General features: G+C 43.3%; 1 protein-coding gene across 1 annotated transcript in view; it reads right to left on the bottom strand.

The window, feature by feature from the left end:
• The window catches only part of MYO1H (myosin IH), a 59539-nt gene that overhangs the window by 31930 nt on the left and 10732 nt on the right, over positions 1–16877 (bottom strand). Inside the window, exons 5-13 of the mRNA XM_025402758.1 lie at positions 13647–13826; positions 10611–10709; positions 8380–8493; positions 7576–7647; positions 6235–6354; positions 4552–4619; positions 4111–4216; positions 3407–3487; positions 2196–2287 (exon numbers count right to left, since the gene is read on the bottom strand). Of these exons, the coding sequence (XP_025258543.1) occupies positions 2196–2287; positions 3407–3487; positions 4111–4216; positions 4552–4619; positions 6235–6354; positions 7576–7647; positions 8380–8493; positions 10611–10709; positions 13647–13826 (932 nt within the window). The remainder of the gene's footprint in view (positions 1–2195; positions 2288–3406; positions 3488–4110; positions 4217–4551; positions 4620–6234; positions 6355–7575; positions 7648–8379; positions 8494–10610; positions 10710–13646; positions 13827–16877) is intronic.

The raw sequence follows: 16877 nt of genomic DNA, 5'->3' as shown, positions 1-16877 counted from the left end.
GCAGTGAGCTATACTTACACCACTAGACACCAGCCTGTGCAACAGAGTGAGACCTTATCTCAAAAAATTAAAAAACAAAATTAGATCCTTTCTTCCCATAAATGCTGAGAAATAAAAGTATAGAACTGAGCCACAGAAACACATGTATTTGTATAATGAATTCACTTCTGTTTTTCTAGGTGATGTAACTATGAACAATTTTATATCTTACATTTTTATGATGTTGAAAGACTAAAATGCTCATAAAACATCAGTTTTCAGTTTCTACAGATTCTTGGTTTGTTTTTTTGTTTTTGTTTTTTTTTGGAGACGGAGTCTCGCTCTGTCTCCCAGGCGGGAGTGCAGTGGTGTGATCTTGGCTCACTGCAACCTCTGCCTCCTGAGTTCAAACGATTCTCCTGCCTCTGCCTCCCGAGTAAGCTGGGATTACAGGTGTGAGCCACCATGCCTGGCTAATTTTTTAGATTTTTAGTGGAGATGGTTTTTCACCATGTTGGGCAGGCTGGTCTTGAACTCCTGACCTCAGATGATCCACCCGCCTCAGCCTCCCAAAGTGCTGGGATTATAGGCATGAGCCACCGTGCCTGACCAGATTCTTGATTTTTTTAAAATGACTTTTATTTGAAATTGTCACATATATTGACAGCACACACACATTCTAAGTGTACAGCTCAATGAATTTTTGAAAACAATATGCCTGTATAACCAGCACCCAGATTAAGAAGCAGAGCATTCATTACCAGTCCTTGAGAACCCTCACATTGAGCCCTTTCCAGTTGCAACCAGACATGTAACAGCATAAATGAATTTTTACCCAGTTGTATGCGTTACATTGCATTGGAATTATATAGTATGTAGTCTTTTTTTTTTTTCCTTTGAGACGGAGTCTTGCTCTGTTGCCCAGGCTGGAGTGCAATGGCGTAATCTCGGCTCACTGCAACCTCCGCTTCCCAGATTCAAGCGATTCTCCTGCCTCAGCCTCCCAAGTAGCTGGAACTACAGGTGCATGCCACCATGCCCAACTAAGTTTTGTATTTTTAGTAGAGATGGGGTTTCACCATGTTGGTCAGGCTGGTCTTGAACTCTTGACCTCAGGTGATCTGCCTGCCTCAGCCTCCCAAAGTACTGGGATTATAGGCATGAACCAGAGCGCCCGGCCATAGTATGTACTCTTTTGTGTCTGACTTCTATCACATTTGTGTAACTTACATCATTGCATGCAGTTACAGATTATTCATTGCACAGTGATATATTATTCCATTTGTGAATGTACCCCAATTTATTTTTCCATTCTTGATTCACTATACAATTTCATGTGCTTATCCTTTGCAATTTCATTTACTTATCCTTCCAGTATTCTACAACAGGTCTGAGAAAGCCATCACCATTTACTAAGTCTTTATCATGGCCAGAAATTGCACCCAGGCAATTTATGGCATCATTTACAAAACTGGATGGTAGGTATATTAATAACCCCATCTTGTAGCAGGGGAAACACAAACGCAGGAGCATTCATCTGGTCTTGGGGCCAGGTACGGTAGCTCACTTCTGTAATCCCAGCACTTTGGGAGACTGAGGTGGGCAGGTCACTTGAGGTCAGGAGTTCGAGACCAGCCTGGCTAACATGGTGAAACCTCATCTCTACTAGCACACGTCTGTAGTCCTAGCTACTTGCAAGGCTGAGGCAGAAGAATTGCGTGAACCTGGGAGGTGAAGGTTGCAGTGAGCCAAGATCGCCCTACTACACTCAGTCTGGGCAACAGAGCAAGACTCTGTCTCTAATAATAATAATGACAATAATAATAACAACAATAAAAAACCCTGTCTCTACAAAAAATATAAAAATTAGCCAGGCATGGAGGTGTATGTTTGTCGTCCCGGCTTCTTGGGAGGCTGAGGTTGGAGGATCACTTGAGCCTGGGAGGCTGAGGCTGCAGTGAGTCGTGATCATGCCACTGCACTCCAGCCTAGGTGACAGACTAAGACCACGTCTCAAAAAACAAACAAACAAACAAAAACTTGTAATTCACTTAATTTCTACTAACAAAGGGCTGGCACATCTATGAGTGGTACATCATAAAGATATTTTTATGTATGAAGTAGTTGTTCTCTTGAAGAACATTATCCAAATACTAAAAAAAATGGAGATACAATGATCTTCCCCCATGCAAAATCTAGTCAAATAGAGTATGTACGTTTCGAAGTGTGCATGTTTGCCCACTTTCTCTTCCAATTTCTCCAGGAAACTCAAGTCTGTAGCAGGACCAGGCCGAATGCATTCTTCATCCTTCAAAAGAGAAAGAGAAGCCTCAATCCACAGCACCACACTCCATCAATGCCAAGTTTAAGTGCTTTCACCAGCTGGAGCAGAAAGTACTGGACTAAAAGACTGTCATTTCATATAAGTGCAGGTGAACATTCTGGGGGAAGAAAGGGGCTTATCCATGTGTTTGGCTTCTAAGATTTGAGAAGGGGACCATGGAACCAGAGGGCCTGAATATCCCATGAAAAGGCAACTCTCCCACCATCTGACTCAAAGTCTTCCCAAGGATACTCCACAGCTACTATGACCAAGCTTAATGCCAACCTCATCTTCTCTAAACCAGTTATCGCTGACCACGATTACCATGTGTACAGACTCTTGTTGTGGAAGAAAAGCCCTCATGGAAAGAAAGTATAAAACCAGTTGAGTCGAAGCTTTCATATTTCTTCAGTTCATCTTTCTATTTCCTATTTTTCATCCTCAAGAATGATACCATTTAGTTGGCATCTTAAAAATTACAGGTGTGGTTGAGTGAAGCGGTTCACATCTATAATCCCGGCATTTTGACAGGCCAAGGTGGGAGGCTGACTTGAGCCCAGGAGTTTGAGACCAGCCTAGGCCGCATGGTGAAACCCTTTCTCTACAAAAAATTTAAAATTTAGCCAGGTGTGGTGGTATACCTCTGCAGTTCCAGCTACTCAGGAGGCTGATGTGGGAGGATTGCTTGAGCCCAGGAGTTAGAGACCACCCTGGCTCAACCTTTTTTTCTGAGATGGAGTCTCGCTCTGTCGCCCAGGCTGGAGTACAGTGGTGTGATCTCGGCTCACTGCAACCTCTGCTTCCCGGGTTCAAGCAATTCTCCTGTTTCAGCCTCCCAAGTAGCTGGGACTACAGGTATACGCCACCATGCCCGGCTAATTTTTGTATTTTTAGTAGAGACAGGGTTTCACCATATTAGTCAGGCTGCTCTCTAACTCCTAACCTCAGGTGATCCACCTGCCTCGGCCTCCCAAAGTGTTGTGATTACAGGCGTGAGCCACCGCACCCGGCCCGGCTCAACCCTTTTTAAGCCTGGGACAAAGTTCTTCCAAGAGTTGTAAATGCCGGGTGAATAGGCTGTAATGCAACATTAATTTTTCTCACCAGAATGGATATGATTCCTTTATGTCGCTCTTCTACCAAATCACAGATGATCTTGTTGTTGAAATATTTAATTGGCTCCCACTAAAATGACAAAGAGAAATTAATTCTTCAAGAAATATTTAGATGAACGTAAAAGTTGGTTTTAAATTGGTTTTCTAAGACATCTTTTTTCAAAATCTAGTTTTTATATTCAACCTTAAACAAATTATATTTTCTGAATATCAAAATAATTTCTCAGGAAATAAGCAGAGAAGGGCTAAAAATTAATCCTCAGTACTAATTAGGAAAATCTCCAATGAAATAATATTTCAATTAAATGTCTTCAGTGGTTGGGCACAGTGGCTCACACCTGTAATCCCAGTACTTTGGGAGGTCGAGGCAGGAAGATCACTTGAGTCCAGGAGTTCGAGACCAGCCTGGGCAACATAGAGAGACCTTGTCTCTACAAAAAATAAAATAATTAGCCAGGCATGGTGGCATGTGCCTGTGGTCCCAGCTACTTAGAAGGCTGAGGCAGGAGGATCACTTGAGCCCAGGAGGTGGAGGTTGCAACAAGCCATGATTGTGCCACTGTACTCCAGCCTGGGTGATAGAGTAAGACCTTGTCTTAAAAAAAAAAAAAATAATAATAATAATAATAATAATTTTAAAAATCTTCAGCTAGATTAAGAAATCAGATGAGGAGAAAACATCAAAATGTTTACCTCTATGCCTTCCATTTCATATTCTGCCTGTTCTGCTTTTAGAGTCCTCTCAATTAACAGTTGCTGGAGTTTCTCATTGCAGTAATTTATACAGAACTGTTCAAAACTAAAGATACAAAAGATTTAAATAACTAAAGTTACATGAAGAGAACAATTTTTTAAAAATTATAATCTTTTTAGGGATGCTTTTTAATAAAGAAAAAACAAAGTCCTTATTAATAAAATAATTTACTAAATAAATCAGAAGAGTCAAGTGAGAATATATTTGCATTTTTATGGTTAGTTGACATCTAGGATGGTCTGTAAATTAGAAACTATGTAAATCTAGAGATTTTCTGGGGACAGGAAAATCAATCTAGTAACATTAGCGAATGATTTAAATCTCGACTGAAACCTTAAAAAAGGGCAAAAGACAGGTAGGGAGGTAATGACAAAACGTACCCATTCTTGTCAAAGACTTCAAACCCGTAGATGTCCAGTAATCCAATTACAGTTTTCCTGGTGAAATCCTGGTCAAAATAATACACTCCATTCATACTTAGGTCTTTTCCTTTGTGCTACTCAAAACTCTGTTGCTGCTCCCCCAAACTGGGACTTGGCGCTAAAGCTCATGTCTCCTCTTTCTCCAACAATACAGAACCTTTGGGTGGAAGTAATTTCCCCAGCCTGCTGCTCCTGCCTGCTCAGATCCCACTGCGGCTTCCATAGCCATCACCTGTGGAGTGAGACCTTCCCCTTCTGATTCACTTCTTTGCTTCAGCTCTCCTCAGCCTCCCAAGCCCATGTACAATCCAAAAAAAAAAAAAAAAGAAGAAGACGACGACGACGACAACGATGAAGAAAAATAAGAAGGAGAAAAGGACCTAGACAGATAAGAAGATGCCTATCCAAGTAAGAGGACTAAGTACCCTCAGGCCACGGTGAGTATTCAAAGATAATGTATTTATTTCAGGCTGGGTGTGGTGGCTCACGCCTGCAATCCCAGCACTTTTAGGCTGAGGCAGGCGGATCACTTGTGGCCAGGAGTTTGAGACCAGTCTGGCCAACATGGTGAAATTCCATCTCTACTAAAAAATTACAAAAATTAGCCGGGCATCGTGGTGTGCACCTGTAATCCCAGCTACTCAGGAGGCTGAGGCACAAGAATCACTTGTACCCCAGATGTGGAGGTTGCAGTGAGCCAAGATTGTGCCACTGCACTCCAGCCTGGACGACGAAGTGGGACTCTGTCTCAAAAAAAAAAAAAAAAAAAAAAAAGATAATGTATTTATTTAGTTTTAAAGGGACACAATTAAATACTCTGTATGAGTGCCCTAAGTCGCTTCTTCCAAAATCATCTTTTGTGTCCTACCTCCATGAATTTTGTCACATCCACATATCCCCTCCCCATCCATTTATCATTTCCTTAATTTTTAGCGTGGATTAAATCCCTTTTATATTTAATTCCACTTGAAAAGGAAATGTGACTGAAGTGTGAGTTTGAAGAGCTATATTTTTTCTCAAATATGTTAAAATACGCTTCTGTTGAAATTTTTAAATGTCAGGTGAATATATTGCTGTTGAAATGTGAAGATTTGCGGTGGTTCATGCCTGCAATCCGAGCACTTTGGAAGGCAGCAGTGGGAAGATGGCTTGAGCATGGGTGTTTGAAACCAGCCTGGACAACACACCAAGACCTCATCTCTATGAAAAACATTTTAAAACTTATCCGGGCATGGTGGCATGCAACTGTAGTTCCAGCTATTTGGGAGGCTGAGGCAGGAGGATTGTTTGAGCCCAGGAGCTGGAGGTTGCAATTGCACCACTGCACTCCAGCCTGAGTGACAGAGCAAGATCTTGTCTCTAAAAATAAAAATTAAAAATAAAAACTTTCTGTGTACACGTGAAGCTATCTGGCATACCACAGGCGCTATGCATAGCACACTTTGGGACTTACACTGTGTAAGTCATTCGGCATGCAATCATACTGTATGTGAGACACTGGAAATGTGATTAGGGAAAGACACCAGCCCTGCCTATGAGGCGTCCACAGTTCATTCTCCCTCCCAAATTCTTTAAAGAAATGATGATTATAAAACATCACCATGTTAGCAAGAGCAAGGTACCCAAAATGCATTGACCAACCTTGTTAACTAAGGAGGAATTGATTTTGTTGACCAGCCAAGTAAACGTTCGTCCATAAACAGCTTTCGCCATTGCATCTCTAGCGTAGACAGAGAGTTCTAGTGTCAATGGGCAGATCACCTGAAAAGAATGACAAGGTGCATCATTATAGGTGGAATAAAGAAGCCCCCAGAGTGTTCAAAGAAGTCTTTTTTTTTTTTTTTGAGATGGAGTCTGACTCTGTCGCCCAGGCTGGAGTGCAGTGGCGCGATCTCGGCTCACTGCAAGCTCCACCTCCCGGGTTCACGCCATTCTCCCGCCTCAGCCTCCTGAGTAGCTGGGACTACAGGCGCCCACCACCTCTCCCAGCTAATTTTTTGTATTTGTAGTAGAGACGGGGTTTCACTGTATTAGCCAGGATGGTCTCGATCTCCTGACCTTGTGATCCGCCCGCCTTGGCCTCCCAAAGTGCTGGGATTACAGGTCTTTTTTTCTTAACAACAACAACAACAACAACAAATAAATAAAGGGACAGGATCTCTCTCTGCTGCCCAGTCTGGAATGCAGTAGCTGGGACTACAGGTGTCCACCACCATGCCCCGATTTTTTTTTTTTTTTGTAGAAATGAGGTCTAGCCATGTTGCCCAGGCTGATCTCAAATTCCTGGGCTCAAGCAATCCTCCCACTGCAGCCTCCCAAAGTGATTACAGGTATAAGCCACCACACACAGTCTTGAACTAGTGTTTAATGATGACTGGCAAAGCATACATGCTGGGAGGATGCTACTCTTGCCTTTGGTTCATACGATGGCTCTTTCTTGAGTGCCCATGTGTGCCAGGCACTGTGCTGGGCTGCCAAGATACAGCTGTAACCCAGACATGCAGTCCTGACCTTCATGGGCTCACAGTTCATTTGGGGGTAGGGAGGGAGGGAGAGACATTCAAAGAATCACACAGTCATGTTGAAAGTGCTACAAGGAGATGCATATGGTGCTTTGAGGTAGAGGTGGGAGGATCAGAGAAGGCTCCTTGAGGAAGTGACCCCCAGGAAATGAAAGATGAAGAGGAGTTAACTAGATGAAGCATCGGGAACAGTGTTCCAGCAGACGGAACAACATGTGCAAAGACTCCTGTGGAGGGAGGACATAGGGAGTATGAGGCATGGCTTGCTAGCATTGGTGTGGCGGTGGTGATGGTGATGGGGGAGGATGAGGCAGGAGACCCCACAGGAGCTGGACCACGCAGGGCCTGGTGAACTAGGATCAAAGGTTTGGCCTCCCCTGAGGCCACCACCCTGCTGCTATTGGAGGGAGGCAGCAGCAGCAGGGAGGGCCGGCACATTTCCACCTAGAGCCATTTTTACCTCCTCAGTTTTGGCTTCAATTTTTCTGTGGGTGAGAGCTTCCAGAAGGTCTGCTGGGTGGACTCCCAGGAGCTGCATATAAAAGAAATCCAAAGTGCTATTCAGTGACGCAGTTTTACTTGCTTTTTATTATTTTTTTAGAGACAAGGTATGGCTCCGTTGCCAGGTGGGAATGTGGTGGCACAATCATAGCTCACTGTAACTTTTTTTGAGACAGGGTCTCATTCTGTCACCCAGGCTGGAGTCCAGTGGCACGATCTCTGCTCACTGCAACCTCTGCCTACCAGGCTGAAGTGATCCTCCCACCTCAGCCTCCTGAGTAGCTGGGACTTCAGGTGTGTGCCACCATTCACAGCTAATTTCTTTTTTTTTAGAGACAGGGTCTCACTATGTTGCCCAGGCTGGAGTGCAGTGGGCATGATCGTGGCTCACTGCAGCCTTGAATTTCTGGCCTCAAGCGATCCTCCTGCCTTGGCTTCCCAAAGCCCTGGGATCACAGGTACGAGCCATTGTGCCCAGCCTACTCACTAACTTATAAAGAGTTCATGGAGTATCCAGGCCCAGGGTTATCTGCCCAGAATGATCACTGTGCTTTAGTACAAAACAGACCACAATAGCTCCCTCAACCAACTGGCTTTCACTCCCGCCCTCTCCTTCAAACCCCCACTATTTAAACCTCCTAACCAGTACCAGCCAAAAGAGCATGGCACCAGACATTTGGGCCTAACTGTGGGCACCCAGCGGCCTTGCTCTCCTCTCCCACCCCTCCCCCTCCCTCTATCCTCTCCGAAACAGGAACATCACCTTGGCTATCCACTTGATCTCATGGGTGTCTGGGATAGTGGCACAGCCTTGGTCATCTTCTTCAAAACCAATGTTCCCCAGGTGTAAGACACTGGCAATAATTCCAAAGAGATTCTGGGAACATGGGAAGTGTTCAGAGACAGGAGATCAGGACAGGGAAAGAGAACGGTGGCTACCTAATTGATACACATAGTGGAGACACCCAAAGGAAAAATGCCCCTGTCCCAATTCCACACCTGAGCTCACAGAACCAAGCCCTCCCCCTTCCCCAGAAACCGGCCCTGTTATTCACTTTGGGTGCTAAGGGAAGAGTGAAACAGCCTTACTCAATGTCCAGCATGAAACACTTTATTTCCATATAACAACGACAAATACATAAATGCATTTTTCATAAAATAAACTACTTGTATAAAATATTTTATGACCGGGCACGGTGGCTCACGCCTGTAATCCCAGCACTTTGGGAGGCCGAGGCGGGCGGATCACAAGGTCAAGAGCTCGAGACCATCTGGCCAACATGGTGAAACCCTGTCTCTACTAAAAATAAAAAATTAGCTGGGTGTGGTGGTGAGTGCCTGCAGTCTCAGCTACTCGGGAGGCTGAGGCAGGAGAATTGCTTGAACCTGGGAGGCGGAGGTTGCAGTGAGCTGAGACCACGCCTTTGTACTCCAGCCTGGCAACAGAGCAAGACTCCGTCGCAAAAGAGGAAAAAAAAAATTTATACAATACTGTCTAAAATAAACCTAATGAACCCATTTTTCAAATAACATTATCGATCTATCTATCCATCCATCTATCCTTTTTTTTTTTTTTTGAGACGGAGTCTCCCTCTGTTGCCCAGTCTGGAGTGCAGTGGCACAATCTCTGCTCACTGCAAGCTCCACCTCCCAGGTTCAGGCCGTTCTCCTGCCTCAGCCTCCCAAGTAGCTGGGACTACACGTGCCCGCCACCACACTCGGCTAATTTTGTGTATTTTTAGTAGAGACAGGGTTTCATCGTGTTAGCCACGATGGTCTTGATCTCCTGATCTTGTGATCTGCCCGTCTCAGCTTCCCAAAGTGCTGGGATTACAGGCGTGAGCCACCGCACCTGGCCCATCTATCCTTTTAGAGACAGGGTCTTGCTCTGTCACCCAGGCTGGAATGCAATGGTGCCATCATAGCTCACTACAGTCTCAACCTCCTGGGCTCAAGCAATCCTCCCACCTCAGCCTCCTAAGTGGCTGGGACTACAGGCATGCACCACCATGCCTGGCTAATTTTTAAAATTTTTTTGTAGAGGCAGCCTATGTTCCCCAGGCTAGTCTCAAACTCCTAGCCTCAGGTGACTTCTCCACCTCAGCATCCTAAAGCATCAGGATTACAGGTATGAGCCACTGCATCTGGCCTCAAATATAGAGGTTTTAAAATTACATCCTGGCCCTTGAAAGACTGATAGTTTAACAATCAAAATGAAAAAAAAAAAAAAAAGACAAAAATATGTAAAAACGAAGTATTTATAAATTCTACTGTTTGTTCCAGTTCGCGCCAAAACAGAAGCCTCAATGAATGAGAGTCTTGTAATTCTATGGCATCTAAATTGTTGAGACTGGACTTACTTTACGGGAGAAAAAAACCTACTCCTCCTCCTTGCACACAATATTAGGAAAACTTAGGGTTGCCAGATAAAAGAACCCACAGTTAATATTTGAATTTCAAACTTATTTTTTTTAGTACAAGTTTGTCCACATGCAATAATTGGAACATGATCATACTAAAAAATTCTTCACTGTTTATCTGAAATTCATATGTAACAAGGCATCCTGTATTTTTGCTTTTGTTTTTGTGTTTTTGAGATGCAGTCTCACTCATGTCGCCCAGGCTGGAGTGCAGTGGCACAATCTCTGCTCACTGCAACCTCTGCCTCCCGGATTCAAGCGATTTTCCTGCCTCAGCCTCTAGAGTAGCTGGGATTACAGGCACCCGCCACCACGCCCAGCTAATTTTTGTACTTTTTAAGTAGAGACAGGGTTTCACCATGTTGGACAGGCTGGTCTCAAACTCCTGACCTCAAATGATCCGCCTGCCTCGGCCTCCCAAAATGCTGGAATTACAGGTGTGAGCTATCGCATCCAGCTGCATCCTGTATTTTTATTTGTTGAATCTGGCCACTGTATTATGCAAACACCAAGAAATCAGGAATGTTTCCTCAGTCCCAGAGGAAACTATCAGTTCTGCTGCAAGAGCACATACCTCGAGGTCAGCTTCAGTAAAATCAATGACAGAAAAGGCATTGGAAACAGTTTTCCAGTCATTCTTATCATTAACGGATGACTCTTTGGCACAATGACCCTGTTGACAAAAAGTTTGAGTTACTTAATGTCATTTTTATCAGGGCAATTAGCATGTCTATTCCTCTCTGAAGATGCAAAAGCTAGTCCTATAATGTACTGAATTGCAAATAAAAGATAGATTTTTCTCTAATTGTCTAGCATGTAATGATCTGACAACTGTTGCTTTTTTCCCCAAATTTATTTGGAATTTTATTTAAAAATCTCTGTTCTGGGAAAACATTCCAAGTTACATGTAAGTGGTATATCTTTTTGTACGTGCTTTTAAACATAGTTTTCTTATCATTTTTGCTAAATGAATTGAAGCCGTTTGTCTCAGGAAATATCTGCTGAAATATGCAGTGATATTACAGTGCTTGAAAGCAGAAACTCTTGACTCACTTAGAGATCTCCAGCAAAAATATCACTGCAGGACCAGATGAAAGAAGGCTTTCCCGCAAGGAAATAAAAGGCTGGCATTTAGAGTAACAGAGGTTTTGTGAAAATCATCACAAGCAGAGATTTTCCCCACGAACTCCAGAGGTTGTCTTTTAAATAACAGACTGATTTAAAGAGAAAACGTTCTAGGAAAATGTTTTTTATTATTTTGCTTTTGTGGTACAGGGTGTTCCCAGTTTCCTAATTATCTGAAGATCTGTTTTCTTAAAAGATTTCTTCATTGCATGGGGGAAATCAGATGTGTCATACCATGAAAATATTTCTTAGTGAAGTGGCCGATATAAAATTGGCAACCTCACAAACCTTCCCAGCACAACCAGCAACATCTGCTCCTGTCCCCGAAGGGATGGGCCTGTGCAAATCAGTCCCTCTCCAAAACCTGTTGGTTTGGAAGCAGTGCAAATATACTGCCAAGTGAAACCATAAAGTTTACCAAAGTTATGAGAGATCATGAAATTGGTTTTAAATAATAGTGGCAAATTGCTAGACCCATTTCCAAAGCCCCTAACGTATATGGATCTAGTTGAATTAATGCGGCCAGAAAAAAATCTACAAGAATAAAGGCATGATATATTCTACAAGGGAATTATTTATCAAAGGGTTAGAGAAGCCCTTGGGAAAATGGATGAAGCCTTCAAATATTTTTATAAATTGACCCTTTCTGATCATGCTATGGGAATACAAACATGATGTGACATACAGCTTTGTCCGGAAAATTAAACCCTCCAAAAAGAAAAAAAAAATCACGTTTGATGTCTTCTTTGTTTTAGTAATTAGTTCAGAGTTTGATTAGTATAAAATTAGATTATGAGATTCTTTCATTATTTAGCTTCATTTTTCATTTCTATTTTTAAAACACATTTAGAGACGGGGTCTTGCTACATTGCCCAGGCTGGTCTTAAACTCCTGAACTCAAGCCATCCTCCCACCTTGGCTTCCAAAAGTGCTGGGATTACAGGCCTGAGCCATCATGCCCCAGCTTGTCTTCATTTTTGAAAGTAAACTTTTGTCAAGCCTTCTTTTCTTCCACGATTTCTAGGAAGTATTGATCCTCATTTTGTGAGATTCATTTTATAAAACCTCGTTTTCTCTCTTAAATGATGCCTTCATCTACATTCTACAAGGTGGCCTCCATTCAAAACCAGGCCAAGTGAGAAGAGAAAAATCAAAAAATGTTGGGACAAAAAAGGTGTTAATGACACCAAATACTGAGAAGTGCCATACAATCTGGGCATTCTAGAACGCTAGTGCAGGCTGCAGAAAAACAAATATTGCAAGGTTATCTTCTGACAGTCAATTCTGTAACACTAGACCCTAGGCTTGCTTATAGGAATGGCCTGAACTGTACAGTGTGTTCATTTGGCAGCAAACGTTTGTCAAGATGGAAGGCAGGAGCATGAAAAAAGTTTTTTTTTTTTTTGAGACAGAGTTTCGCTCTTTTTTGCCCAGGCTGGAGTGCAGTGGCGCGATCTCAGCTCACCGCAACCTCCGCCTCCCGGGTTCAAGCGATTCTCGTGCCTCAGCCTCCCGAGTAGCTGGGATTACAGGCATGTGCCACCATGCCTGGCTAATTTTGTATTTTTAGTAGAGACGGGGTTTCTCCATGTTGGTCAGGCTGGTCTTGAACTGCCGACCTCAGGTGATCCACCCTTCTCGGCCTCCCAAAGTGCTGAGATTACAGGCGTGAGCCACCGCGCCCGGCCAAAAAAATCTTTTCAAAAGTAGTTTACAGTGGCTCACGCCTGTAAACGCAGCACTTTGGGAGGCCGAGATGGGCAGATCTCTCGAGCTCAGGAGTTTGAGACCAGCCTGGACAACATGGAGAAACCCTGTCTCTACAAAAACTACAAAAATTAATGAGGCATGGTACCTCGAGCCTGTAGTCCCAGCTACTTTGAAGGCTGAGATGGGAGGAGTCCTTGAGCCCAGGAGGTCAAGGCTACGATGAGCCATTATATTATGCTACTGCACTTTAGCCTGGAGGACAGAGCGAGACCCCGTCCCAAAAACAGGAAGAAAAAAAAAAAAAAGTAGTTTGAAAGCAGAATGAGATAGCATAGGTTTTAGATATAGTTGGACGGTGAGTTTCTATCACACCCAGATCAGGGCTCCTCACTTTGGCTGTACACTAAATCACCAGGAGGACGTTTAAAATAATTCTAACGCCCAGGTCCTACCCCAGACCAGTGAAATCAGAATCTCTGGAGGGTATGGCCCAGGCATTTGTGTTTTTAAAGGGTTCTTCAGGTGATTCTAGTTTCAGCCAGGGATGAGAACCACTTGCCTAGACATTGGTTACTTTACCAAGGTGATATAGCTGCCAGGCACAAGAGGAGATGGGTTAGATTACTTGTGATATATACATATATCAAGAAATTAGCCAATAGGACACATAGCACAATGGTAATAGAACGTCTCAAACATCCTACAGCAGCCCGTATAAACACCTCTGATTCCCTCGTCCAAAGAGTCACCAAAGCCAGGTGCTGGTCCTTCCCACCTGTGAGAGGTATTTATACAGCTGGGGGTCTCGCTCCAGTCCCAGGAAAGCCAGGCGCTCCTCCTCACCACCTGCCAGCAGCTGGTAGAAGATGTGGAAATTCCGCTCGCCTTGGTTTTGGTAGACAACTCGGGACTTCTCTATCAAGTAACTGATGATATGCCCACCTACAGGGATGCCCTTCAAAACAGAACAAAAAATGCAGCAGTGACAACAAAAATCTCTTCCTGGCATCTTCTGATGGCTTGAAGTTCTGAGTTGGAATGAAGTCTGATCTATCAATCTTCTTCTTTTTTTGGACCTATCAATCTTCTATCATTAGTATTTCCTGGGTTCTGTTTACAAAGAGTTTTGCTTACCCCAAGAAACTATCATGAAGATAGTTTCTATGTCTTTTTCTAGAAGCTTGATTGTTTAGGATAATGATCCATCACTATTGAATTTTTGTGTATGGAGAGGGGGAGTGGTCAAAGGTCTTTTTATTCATGTTGATATCCAGTTGATCTGTGCCATTTATTAGAAAGATGATCTTGTCTCTACTGAATCATAGTGATGCTTCTGTTGTAAGTCAGCTGACTGTATGTGTGGACTCGATCTTCTCTGGACTTTATTCTGATCTATTGTCCTCTTTATCTATCCTTGTGTGAATATCACACTGTCTTAATATTTTCAATAATATAACCAATAAAAGATTTTTATTCCAGAATATATAGAGATTCTTGCAAATCAATAGGAAAGAACCAACAACCCAATTAAAAATGGGCAAAAGACTTGAATGAAAAAGAAAGCCTTTAAGTGGCCAAGAAGCAAAATTTCATTAATTACCAGGGAGATACAAACTTAAATCACAGTGAAAAACCACTATATCCCACCAGAATTTCTCAACATATAAATGTTGGCAAGGGTATGGAGCAACCGGAACCATCATTAATTATCCTAACACTGCTTTGCTGGTAAGAACCCCATGATTCTACTTCTTTAATCCAATATAAATCTACTAAAGGGCATGTGCACGGATGTTCAAACTGCTATATGTCACAGTCCCAAATTGCAAACAGCCCAAATGTCCAACAAAAGGAGAACAGATAAGTTGTGACATAGTCATATAATCAAAAAATGAACAACTGCTACATGCAAGGACATGGATGAATCTGACAGATACGTTGACTGAAAGAAGTCAGGCACAAAATAGAACATACTGTGTAATTTCATTCATATGCACTTCAATGACCAGTGAAATGAACCAGTGATCACAGAGGTCAGAACAGTGGGCAGTGGGAAGGGGGAGTCTGTTGGGGAAGAGCAGGAAAAGCTTTCAGATGTTAGAATTTTTTTTTTTAAATTTTTATTTTAAGAGATAGGGTCTTGCTCTGTTGCCCACGCTGGAGTGCTGTGGCCTGATCGTGGCTCATTATAACCTCAAATGCCTGGGCTCAAGCAATTCTCCCGCCTCAGCCTCCCAAGTAACTGGGACTATAAGCGTGCACCACTATGCCTTGCTATTTTATTTTTGTTTTTTGTAAAGACGGGGTCTCACTATGTTCCCCAGGCTGGTCTTGAACTCCTGGGCTCAAGCAATCCTCCCACCTCGACCTCCCAAAATGCTGGTATTACAGGTGTGAGTCACCACTGCCTGGCCTCCAGATGCTATCATTTTTTTTTTTTTTTTTTTTTTTTTGAGACAGAGTCTTACTCTCTTGCTCAGGCTGGAGTGCAGTGGTGTAATCTGGACTCACTGCAACCTCTGCCTCCCAAGTTCAAGCGATTCTCATGCCTCAGCCTCCCGAGTAACTGGGACTACAGGTGTGCACCACCACACCTGGGTAATTTTTGTATTTTTATTAGAGACAGGGTTTCACCATGTTGGCCAGGCTTGTCTCGAACTCCTGACCTCAGGTGATCCACCCACCTCGGCCTCCCAAAGTGCTGGGATTACAGGAGCGAGCCACCAAGCCCGGCCCAGATGCTAGACATTTTTATGTCTTGGTCTGGGTGGTGTTTACAGAGGTGGATACATATGTAAAAATTCACTGGGCTGTCCTCATGTTTTACAGCCTTTTCAGTATATGTGTTGAACTTTCAAAAAAGTTTTCAAATACGCAGAGATATTAAATTTCTTTCCAAATCCACTCCACCAGAGGCCCACTTCCCAGCCTCTGGGACATCCTTGAGCCAGTTTGTCCTCATCATTGAGCTCCGTGCTCATACAGCTGCTGTTCTCCCATGTGTCATTTTACCACTTGGAATGATGAGCCCTTGAGAATTCTGCCTTCCTTTCCTGCTTGCCTTAGCTCCACTTAAATTCTGTGTCTAACACAGCCATGCTCATTCACTTATGCATTGTCCGTGGCTGCTTTCATGCTACAAGAGTGGACTTGGGTCATTTCGACTGTATGGCTGAATGGCTCACAAAGCCTAAAATATTTACTATCTGGTTGTATCCGAAAAAGAGTGCTGGCTCCTGCCAGGTAAGCAGGCATGCCTAAACAATATATTGTTTACTTGTGTCTTTTTTTTTTTGAGATGAAGTTTCACTCTTGTTGCCCGGGCTGGAGTGCAGTGGTGCCATCTTGACTGTCTGAAACCTCCACCTCCCAGGTTCAAGCAATTCTCCTGCCTCAGCCTTCCGAGTAGCTGGGATTACAGGAGCACACCACCACACCCGGCTAATTTTTTGTATTTTTTTTTTTTTAAGAGATGGGGTTTCACCATGTTGGCCAGGCTGGTCTTGAACTCCTGACCTCAGGTAATCCACCCGCCTTGGCCTCCCAAATTGCTGGGATTACAGGCATGAGCCACTGTGTCCGGTCCTTGTGATTTGTTTTTAAGCTTAATGAAAAAAAAATGATATCACGCTGGCATACAGTATGTTCCCAAGACCCATCCATGTGAGGTGTAGCTGTGGTTCATTTGCTCTCTGCAGTGTAATGCCTGATGGTGTGAACACACCACAATGTAGTCATTCTCCTGTTGATGGACATTTCAGTTCTCTCCAGATGCACTGGTGCTGTTCAGTCTACTTACTTGCTCATCATGATGAGCAGTTCTGTTATGGACACGCTTACGCATCTGATATCTCTGAGATATCTCTGAGAGCAGGATGGTTGCACCTTAGATTATGTTTTTTCAGCTTCCTAAGATAACATCACAACTCTGGTACACCCCATTATTTTCCAATAATTTCCCAATATATTACACCCCACGAGCAATGTGTAAGAATTCCTTATGATC

The sequence above is a fragment of the Theropithecus gelada genome, chromosome 11 (genome assembly GCF_003255815.1).
Source record: "Theropithecus gelada isolate Dixy chromosome 11, Tgel_1.0, whole genome shotgun sequence".
Classification (NCBI taxonomy): Eukaryota; Metazoa; Chordata; class Mammalia; order Primates; family Cercopithecidae; genus Theropithecus; species Theropithecus gelada.
Note: the sequence above shows the minus strand (reverse complement) of the source record. Positions and strands in the feature narration are given on the sequence as shown.